The sequence below is a fragment of the Mustelus asterias genome, chromosome 15 (assembly GCF_964213995.1).
Source record: "Mustelus asterias chromosome 15, sMusAst1.hap1.1, whole genome shotgun sequence".
NCBI classification, from domain to species: domain Eukaryota; kingdom Metazoa; phylum Chordata; class Chondrichthyes; order Carcharhiniformes; family Triakidae; genus Mustelus; species Mustelus asterias.
Window position 1 is genome coordinate 79,401,479 of NC_135815.1, and position 10,808 is coordinate 79,412,286.

The window sequence follows — 10,808 nt, forward strand, 5'->3', positions numbered from 1 at the left end:
ATGGAGCAAATGGCCTCTTTTTGCACTGTAAAATTCTATGATGTTCATGGAGGGATAAATATCAGGCGAATGAGGCTGCGGGAGTTCTTCCACAAACCCCAAGAGGCCAACAGCGAACACAATGAGACAGCCAATGAACCGGAACAGCCGACAGAGAGATCCGCAGTGCAACCGAAGAAGAGGAAAGAGTCGAATTGGACTCCTCCGGAAGGTCGCTGCCCTCGACTTGACATTATGCCCAAGCCATCAGGAGGTGCGTCAACACCAAATTCATCAGCCGCACTCACAAGACAGCACCGAACATCACCCAAGCACAACGCAACGCCATCCATGCTCTCAAGACCAACCGCAACATTGTCATCAAACCAGCAGACAAAGGAGGGGCCATCTTCACACTGAACAGAACGGATTACTGCAAAGAAGTGTACCGACAACTGAACAATGAGGAACACTACAGACAGTTACCCACAGATCCGACCAAAGAACACACCCGTCAACTCAACACTCTGATCAAGACCTTTGATCCGGACCTTCAGAGCACCCTCCGTGCTCTCATCCCATGTATTCCCCGCGTTGGAGATCTCTACTGCCTCCCGAAGATACACAAGGCAAACACACCCGGCCGTCCCATCGTACCGGGCAATGGGACCCTGTGCGAGAACCTCTCTGGCTATGTCGAGGGCATCCTGAAACCCATTGTACAAAGAACCCCAGCTTTTGTCGCGACACTACGGACTTCCTACAGAAACTCAACACACATGGAGCAGTTGAACCAGGAGCACTCCTCGTCACAATGGATGTATCGGCACTCTACACCAGCATCCCCCACGATGATGGCATTGCTGCAACGGCCTCAGTACTCAACGCCGACAACTGCCAGTTTCCAGATGCAATTTTACAACTCATCCGCTTCATCCTGGACCACAATGTCTTCACCTTCAACAACCAGTTCTTCATTCAGACACACGGAACAGCCATGGGGACCAAATTCGCACCTCAATATGCCAACATCTTCATGCACAGGTTCGAACAAGACTTCTTCACCGCACAGGACCTTCAACCGATGCTATACATTAGATACATCGATGACATTTTCTTCCTTTGGAGTCATGGTGAACAATCACTGAAACAACTATATGATGACATCAACAAGTTCCATCCCACCATCAGACTCACCATGGACTACTCTCCGGAATCGGTTGCATTCTTGGACACACGCATCTCCATTAAGGACGGTCACCTCAGCACCTCACTGTACCGCAAGCCCACGGATAACCTCACGATGCTCCACTTCTCCAGCTTCCACCCTAAACACATTAAAGAAGCCATCCCCTACGGACCAGCCCTCCGTATACACAGGATCTGCTCGGATGAGGAGGATCGCAACAGACACCTCCAAACGCTGAAAGATGCCCTCATAAGAACAGGATATGGTGCTCGACTCATCGATCGACAGTTCTGACGCGCCACAGCGAAAAACCGCACTGACCTCCTCAGAAGACAAATATGGGACACGGTGGACAGAGTACCCTTCATCGTCCAGTACTTCCCCGGAGCGGAGAAGCTACGGCATCTCCTCCGGAGCCTTCAACATGTCATTGATGAAGACAAACATCTCGCCAAGACCACCCCCACTTCTTGCCTTCAAACAACCGCACAATCTCAAACAGACCATTGTCCGCAGCAAACTACCCAGCCTTCAGGAGAACAGTGACCACGACACCGCACAACCCTGCCATAGCAACCTCTGCAAGACGTGCCGGATCATCGACATGGATGCCATCATCTCACGTGAGAACACCATCTACCAGGTACACGGTACCTATTCTTGCAACTCGGCCAATGTTGTCTACCTGATACGCTGCAGGAAAGGATGTCCCGAGGCATGGTACATTGGGGAAACCATGCAGACACTACGACAATGGATGAATGAACACCGCTCGACAATCACCAGGCAAGACTGTTCTCTTCCTGTGGGGGAGCACTTCAGCGGTCACGGGCATTCAGCCTCTGATCTTTGGGTAAGCGTTCTCCAAGGTGGCCTTCACGACACACGACAGCGCAGAGTCACTGAGCAGAAACTGATAGCCAAGTTCCGCACACATGAGGATGGCCTAAACCGGGATGTTGGGTTTATGTCACACTATCATTAACCCCCACAGCTTGCCTCCTGGACTTGCAGAATCTCACTGGCTGTCCTGTCTGGAGACAATACACATCTCTTTAACCTGTGCTTAATGCTCCCTCCACTCACACTGTCTGTATCTTTAAGACCTGGTTGGCTGTAGAGATTCGCATTCTAATCAGTATTCTGTAACTTAATTTTGTGTCTCTGTGCCCTGTTTGAGAGCAGATTTCCACTCCATCTGACGAAGGAGCAGCGCTCCGAAAGCTAATGGCATTTGCTACCAAATAAACTTGTTGGACTTCAACCTGGTGTTGTTAAAACTCTTACTGTGTTTACCTCAGTCCAACACCGGCATCTCCATATCAGGGATAAATATAGGCCAGGGCACTTTGGTAACACCCCAGCTCTTCCAACTAATGCCATGGGATCTTTCATATTCACCTGAGAGGTCAGACAGGATGTCAGTCTAAGGTTTTATCTGAAAGATGGTAACCTCCGCAAGCGCTGGAGTGCATATTGAACCTATAATCTTCTGATTTGGAGGCAACAGTGCTACAAACGTAGCCACTTATAAAGGCACTGTGTATTGTGGCAAATATCTAATTTTATGATTCATATATGTTTTAGGAGTATAACTTCTAAAATAGAACACAAATGAAAACATCTGGTTTGAGAAACTGGTAAATAAACTGGTAAAAGTAATTACAAATCAAAGGACTGCTTATATCATCATAGTGAAAAGAATTGGAACCTAAAACAACAAGCTGCCTTTGAGCTTCTTGGTCGAGATCAGGAGCGGAATTCTCCCAAAAAAATTCAAAGTGTCGAATTTGCGTGAAAACTGGAGTAATTCACGCCGTTTTTTTCCCAGTGGGAGTTCAGAGAATAATTTCCCACACACTGTGCACTGCAGAGGCCACCAGCGTGAATATCATTAAATTTTAGGGGGCGGGGCATACTCACGCTAGAGAGGCTGAAATCAGTGCGCTGATCGGGTCACTGTGCATGTACCGATCTGTTAGTGCAGAGATTGGTGTACGTCATAGAGGTTTACAGCATGGAAACAGGCCCTTCGGCCCAACTTGTCCATGCCGCCCTTTTCCCCAAGGCAATCCCAATTGCCCGCATTTGGCCCATATCCCACTATACCCATCGTACCCATGTAACTATCTAAATACTTTTTAAAAGATAAAATTGTACCCACTTCTACTACTACCTCTGGCAGCTTGTTCCAGATACTCACCACCCTCTGTGTGAAAAAATTGCCCCTCTGGACACTTTTGTATCTCTCCCCTCTCACCTTAAACCTATGCCCTCTAGTTTTAGACTCCCCTACTTTTGGGAAAAGATATTGACTATCCAGCTGATCTGTGCCCCTCATTATTTTATAGACCTCTATAAGATCACCCCTCAGCCTCCTACGCTCCAGAGAAAAAAGTCCCAGTCTATCCAGCCTCTCCTTAGAACCCAAACCATCAAGTCCCGGTAGCATCCTAGTAAATCTTTTCTGCACTCTTTCTTGTTTAATAATATCCTTTCTATAATAGGGTGACCAGAATTGCACACAGTATTCCAAGTGTGGCCTTACCAACGTCTTGTACAACTTCAACAAGACATTCCAACTCCTGTATTCAATGTTCTGACCGATGAAACCAAGCATGCCGAATGCCTTCTTCACCACTCTGTCCACCTGTGACTCCACTTTCAAGGAGCTATGAACATGTACCCCTAGATCTCTTTGTTCTATAACTCTCCCCAACGTCCTACCATTAACTGAGTAAGTCCTGCCCTAGTTCAACCTACTAAAATGCATCACCTCGAATTTGTCTAAGTTAAACTCCATCTGCCATTCATCAGCCCACTGGCCCAATTGATCAACATCCCGTTGCAATCAGAGATAACTTTCTTCACTGTCCACTATGCCACCAATCTTGGTGTCATCTGCAAACTTACTAACCATGCCTCCTATATTCTCATCCAAATCCTTGATATAAATGACAAATAACAGTGGACCCAGCACTGATCCCTGAGGCACATCGCTGATCACAGGCCTCCAATGTGAAAAACAACCCTCTACAACCACCCTCTGGCTTCTGTCAAGAAGCCAATTTTGTATCCATTTAGATACCTCACCCTGGATCCTGTGAGATTTAACTTTTTGCAACAACCTACCATGCGGTACCTTGTCAAAGGCCTTGCTAAAGTCCACGTAGACAACATCAACTGCACTGCCTTCATCTACCTTCTTTGTTACCCCTTCAAAAAACTCAATCAAATTTGTGAGACATGATTTTCCACTCACAAAGCCATGCTGACTGTCCCTGATCAGTCCTTGCATCTACGTGTAGTGGCCCGTACTGCCGGCCTCCCGATCGCTGGCCAGTCCCATGACTCCCACATCCCGCACCCGCCTCCCCCCCAAGGCCCAGTCCTTGGCCCAGCCCCGACAATCCCCCACCCCCCTCGCCCAAAGCAGGCTGACCGCCCCCCCGGCTGACCTGCACCATCCCCCACCGCGCAATTGTTCGCCTCCCTGCTTCCCCCATCGATCCCTATGCAGAGTGGCAGCAGACCCCCATCCCCACTGATCGCCCTCTAGTCCAGGGGGCACAGGTTGGCACTGCCAGGGTGCCAATGCCCAGAGGGCACTTCCCCTGCCACCCAACCCTCTGGGGGAGCCTCGATATCCCCCCCCCTTCAATCAAGCGGGGTCAGACCACTAGCTCCTTGAAAGTGGGGAACTACTGTATCCCTGCTGGAGTGAAATACTCTGGCGGAGTGGGAGATGCTAGTAGGCCCGGAGACTTCAGTCCCCGGCCCGCTAATGGTATTTAAATTATATTTAAATGACCATGTAAATGGTCTTTGCGCCTCCTGGCCAATTTCCAACATGGAGCAGACGCCGCTGGGAATCAGGCACTCGGAGACGCAAGCAGGGTGCAAACGTTCGTGCGGACCCCACAAATCGGCTGACGCAACAATCTCCTGGCCCGCTGTGCTAAAAAAATTAGCGTGGCAGGGTGGGAGAATCGCAGCCCAAATGTCTACAGCTGTCTCAACGTTCAAATGGTTTCCCAGAACAAAAGGAAGGTTTGGGAATTGGAGATAATTGGTTTAAAACGTTATTCCGGTTTTCCAGCTATACCACAGTGCCATGGGGATAGATTGCATGGAGGTATGTTTTTGATTTTACCTGGATGATTTCTCACAGAGATAGGCAGTTGAAGTTTGGGTCCAGAGCAGTTTGGAGGAAGCAGAGAGAATCTGCCAGGTGCTATGGACCAAGGAATGTGAGGCTATTAGGAATCAGGAGTGTTTCCGATTTGCAATAAAGCCCATTTTCATGCTGGGAAGTCCACAACTGTGAGGTGTTGGAGGGTTCACCAAGCTGGATTCTAGTGGAAAGACCCCAAAAAATAAAGGCCCCCCAAAAATAAAGGAACATGGAGATGATTCAAAATGAATTCCTGAGAACTGTGGCATATATTGGTTTGGTCCCAGGAGATTTGAAAGAATTCTCAAGTTCCTGTAAGTATAGCGGTACACTTGCATGGTACTAGAAGTAGAACAGGTTGCGATCTGTTAAGAATTGAGTTTAAAGCACAAATGCTTACAAAAGATTGTGTACAGTAAAATCTTTTGTTTAAAACACAATCTTGTGGCATAATTCTTTCCGTTAATAACTGGGAGTTTGAACTTATTTTTAAAAGTTACTTGTCTCTACAGAGATCATAAAAGTCAGGTTCAGCGATGTGTTTCAAGTGCTCAAGGGTCTCTGGCAAATTAAAACACTGCTCGATTTATAGGCTTGCCATGTCATAGGTATAATTGTTCTATCAAGGTCCCTTCAGTGACAGTGGCAGCTGAAGGTTAGAGTGAAATATGTACTTGCCTGTTTCAGCACAATCCTTGGCTGCAATTAAACATGTGGTGATTAGCAATGTCACTTACTGCCGTGATTGCTCCTCAGCTGATGTGGAACTAAGCCAAACACTTCCCAAGTGCAGCAATTGTGCTGGGAAGCAGCAGTGCTCCCCACTCCAACCCCTTAGCACAGTTGCTGCTTCTGGAGAACGTGACCTCCGTGTTGCGAAACCGGACCGTTAAACACTGACACAGGCAATTCCTTATCTTTCACTTCAGCAGCAATTAAAAGTTGCCCGTTGTCTGCGAGTGGGAGCCTGCTGCCGGAGGTTAGGCCACAAGTTCTCATCTTCATTACTAATTCAGCCCTTATGAATGTTGCATCGGCGTGTGTGTGTGTCCCCTATCCCAGCCACCTCCCCCATAAAATATCTCAATATACAGCATGCTGACTGCGTCTCCTATTTCTGGCAGGCCACGGGTTACATGAGAAAACCACTCTAAACCTGCACTTTCCTGTGGCTGCATTCACACTGCTTTTGGACTCTCTTTTATTTTTTTGTTTTGAGGTTGTTAATGGTCCTGGCTCCTGCCCACATGTGGGTGGTTGGTCACTTGCCTCCTGAAGAGGGCGGCACAGTAGCACAGTGGGTTAGCACTGCTGCTTCACAGCTCCAGGGACCTGGGTTCGATTCCCGGCCTCGGGTCACTGTCTGTGTGGAGTTTGCACATTCTCCCCCGTGTCTGCGTGGGTTTCCTCCGGGTGCTCCGGTTTCCTCCCACAGTCCAAAGATGTGCGGGTTAGGTTGATTGGCCATGCTAAAATTGCCCCTTAGTGTCCTGAGATGAGTAGGTTAGAGGGATTAGTGGGTAAAATATGTAGGGATATGGGGGTAGGGCCTGGGTGGGATTGTGGTCGGTGCAGACTCGATGGGCCGAATGGCCTCTTTCTGCACTGTAGGGTTCTATGATCTATGATCAAATGGAGCTCCATGTTGTCTGGATTAAGCATTGCATTTGAACTGAGCAATATAACCGTTGGAATGAATTTCAGAACTAGTCCTTTAAAAGGCAATGAAGTTCAACTATTTGAGAGACTTTACAGAGTACAAACTTGAAGAAAATTTCAGATATAAAAATTTTGCCAAGCTACAGTTAGGTGCTACTAAGCAAGGATCATCAATCACTGACTGAACAATTCAAATTCTGTTTTTATTTCAGGTGGTCCAGCATTTTTACTGATGCTTTTGGGATACGTTCTGCAACCTCATCCAGTCCTTTATGACAAAAACATTAGCTTCTCCTGTAGACAAATAGCTAAAAAAAACTATTCCTAGAGTCTGCTGGAACAGTCACTATGCTTACTTAATGTCCCCTGTGACAATACTTATTGAGAAAGCTGATATTCAGTTCTGCCTTGTTACCCAAATATTTTGATCTCGCCTGAAAAATAAATTGTTCGTTTCATGTACATAAACCATGAAACACAATTGGAAACCCAGTTCAGAATACATAATTACACATGATTCTGGCCTATGTACAGTTAGGGGCCAAATTTTAATTCAAAATCATACATGTAAACTTAGCCAATTAGAGAAATAATATTGATCGGATCACGACAGCAGTCTTTCAGGTCGTATCGATATCTTGTAGGTAAAGCGATATCTACTATAAATGCTCGAGATTTAAATAAATAAGAAACTCAAATCAGAGTACTTTCTGGTGTTGAGAACAAATGTGACACTGCAGATGTCAAAGCCACAAATTTGCTGTACCCTGTAAAGCAGGTTCCCTTTGTTCACTGAAGATCTGTGTCATCTCTGGCTAATAATTTTGCATGTCAGGGTATTTATACATAAAATAAAAATTAATATTTTAATATTGTGGATTTTGGTTCTCAGAATCCAATCTACTAGCTGGTTCATGTGAATTTCTATTAGATTAACAATTACATATGCATTAAATCATTGAATGGATCCGTCTGGATCTATGACTTTGATTGCCTGTTGTCTGGTTAACTGAAAAAAAGGACACCGAAAAGATCAGGAGATCAGGAAAAGAGGTGGTTGGTGCAAGTTCTCAGCGTTGGAAAGTTTATGCTTTAAAGTTTATTTATCAGTGTCACAGTAGGCTTACATTAACACTGCAATGAAGTTAATGTGAAAATCCCCTAGTCGCCATATTCTGGCACCTGTTCGGGTACATTGAGGGAGAATTTAGCATGGCTAATGCACCTAACCAGCACGTCTTTCGGAGTGTGGGAGGAAACCGGAGCACCCGGAGGAAACCCACACAAACACGGGGAGAACATGCAGACTGCACCGACAGTGACCCAAGCCAGGAATCGAACCCGGGTCCCTGGCACTGTGAGGCAGCAGTGCTAACTGCTGTGCCACCATGCTGCCCTGGAGAATGCTGGAGAAAGAGAAGACATAGTTGCTGTGTATTATTCAGGACTTAGTTTAAAAGACAGACAAACAATTTCACATTTTCAGACATTGAAAAGGATTATTAACCTCTTATTGTTCATGACACTGCCATTCCTTTCACTTACAAAGAAATCTCTGGTCTAAGTTTACATTCCGTCAATTTGGAGTGCACTTTTACACATGGAATTCATCAGTCCAACATTTTTACAGAAACTGCAGGATAACTGGTAATATTTCACACCACATAAACTCAGCTAGGGTAGATTTCTGGAAAGGTACAGCTTCTAGTTCATCGGGAACATGAAGCTGCTGTTGAAATCCAGTTGTACTGTAATTTTCATGGATTATCCTCAATGTTATATTTGGAAAATTAATCCGCTCTCCAGCAGGGAAACCAACACATGAAATAGTCATTAAAAAAAACTTACACATCAGTTTGGTTCTGTTCATATAAAGCTTTCATCTCTTCAAGGACTTGTCTGATACCATCCTCCTGCAAGAAGTAAATTTAATTTGCATAAACTAGAGGTTGCTATCGTACATTTTACATATTTTAACCAGATGTCACAATCTAACAATAACATTAGATAAATTGAATTAAGCACAGAACAGGCCATTTGGTCAAAATGATCTATGACAATGTTTCTGCTCCACCTTCCCTGCTTCTCATACCTTTCTCACACATGTTCCCAGCTGTCTTTCCCTTAAATACATCATTTTAAATTCTTAGATTACTATGTTTGGAACTGAACTCACTTTCTCTGGATTACTAGTTCACTAATGCAACAACTACACTACTGCAGCCCTAATATTAAGCTGTTCACTCCCCATACTCTAACACAACACATTTCTTCACATTTGCATGCTGTTTGTCAAGTCAATGTATTTCACATAAACAGTGAACTTGTATTACACACAATCCTTGACAATGAAAATATATATGTACGGTTAGGTGTAGACTAGGCTGCTGATGCACTAACCCTATTGAGTGAAAAAGCTCTATGATCATAATGTGGGAAAAAAAGTGTTTTCTAATCTTCTCCAAGTTGTCATTACTGGGTTTGAACCCCATGAGCATTCATCGGCCTCTTAAAATTCACCCAAGTGACCATTACTGTCAGACACTGATTAAATTTGTGAGGCTGTTTGCAAAGACATTCACAATCAAACCCAATCCTGCATGTATCTTAAATCCAAAACAAGATTGCCAGCAGAGGTCACTAGATTCCAATTGGCATTAGACAAACATGGATGATTTTGCTTACCTTAAAGGTAGGACTCTGAGGGCAATTCACTCCCCATATTCACTCCCTATATTGTCAATTTTGACTTTACAGACCAGGAATCTCCAGATCTGCGTGACTCAGCTGTATTGTGGATAAACTCACTGAACTATTGATATGCCACAAGTTGCATTTATACCTTTAACATGCAAAACATCCCAAAACACTTCACAGTAGCATTATCAAACAAAATTTGACAGTCACATAGGGGATATTAGGGCAGGTAACCAAAAACTCAGTCAGAGGTAGGTTTTAAAGAGGAGAGAGATAGGTAGAGCGGTCAAGAGGTTTAAAGAGGGAATTCCAGAACTTTGGGCCTCAGTAGCTGAAGGCACAACTTCCAATGGTGAAGCAATGAAATCAGAAAAGTACAGGACACCAGAATTAGATTAGCGCACTTGTGCAGATATCTTGGAAGGTGGTAGGTCTGGAGGAGAATAAAGATGAAGGATTTGAAAGCAAGAACCAGAATTTAAAAAGGATGTCCCTGGAACAAGGAGGGATGAGGGATTTGAGAATGAAATTTTAAAAAAAACAGGCATCCATGGAACAGGAGCCAATGTGAGCATAGTGGGCAATGATGAAAAGGACTTAGTGTGAGTTAGTACATGGCCAGCAGAGTTTTACAGAGTGGAAAATTTAAACCAGATGAAAATAAAGAAAATGCTGAAAACATTCACCAGAGCAACGGCCAAGTTAACAGTTCAAATGTAGACTCTTCAGAAATGTGTCAATGAATGAAATATTAATTTGTCTGTTCTCCTCACAGGTGTTCATTGTTGAACGTTTCCAGCAGCTTTTTTTTGTTTCAGGGGTACAGCAGTGAAGCTTTTTGCTTTAAAAAAATGAAAAAGATAATCCTAAGCACTGGTGCAGTCAATGTTGTAGCAAACTACTAAATAAAACAATAATAGATCAGAAACAGTCCCAAGAAACAAAGGGCAGAAGGCCATGTGCCTAATTCTTTCACTGAAAAATACAGCCCTAAATCTGTTAATTGCATTGTTCACCATGAATTTTCTTCATTCCTTGTTTTGTAATTAACTATATTTATTAAATTATCAATCTTTGTTCAAAAGTTACAGCATTGATTAAAGTGTATTA

The 10,808-nt window shown here is 44.5% G+C and overlaps 1 protein-coding gene across 2 annotated transcripts in view; it reads right to left on the bottom strand.

Moving 5' to 3' along the window:
• The window catches only part of gins1 (GINS complex subunit 1 (Psf1 homolog)), a 31,159-nt gene extending 20,620 nt beyond the window's left edge, over window positions 1-10,539 (bottom strand). For both annotated transcript variants that reach the window (XM_078230205.1, XM_078230204.1), the window contains exons 1-2: window positions 10,385-10,539; window positions 8,850-8,914 (exon numbers count right to left, since the gene is read on the bottom strand). In XM_078230205.1, coding sequence (XP_078086331.1) covers window positions 8,850-8,884 — 35 coding nt within the window. In that variant the 5' untranslated portion in view covers window positions 8,885-8,914; window positions 10,385-10,539. The remainder of the gene's footprint in view (window positions 1-8,849; window positions 8,915-10,384) is intronic.
• Window positions 10,540-10,808: the final 269 nt, after the last annotated feature.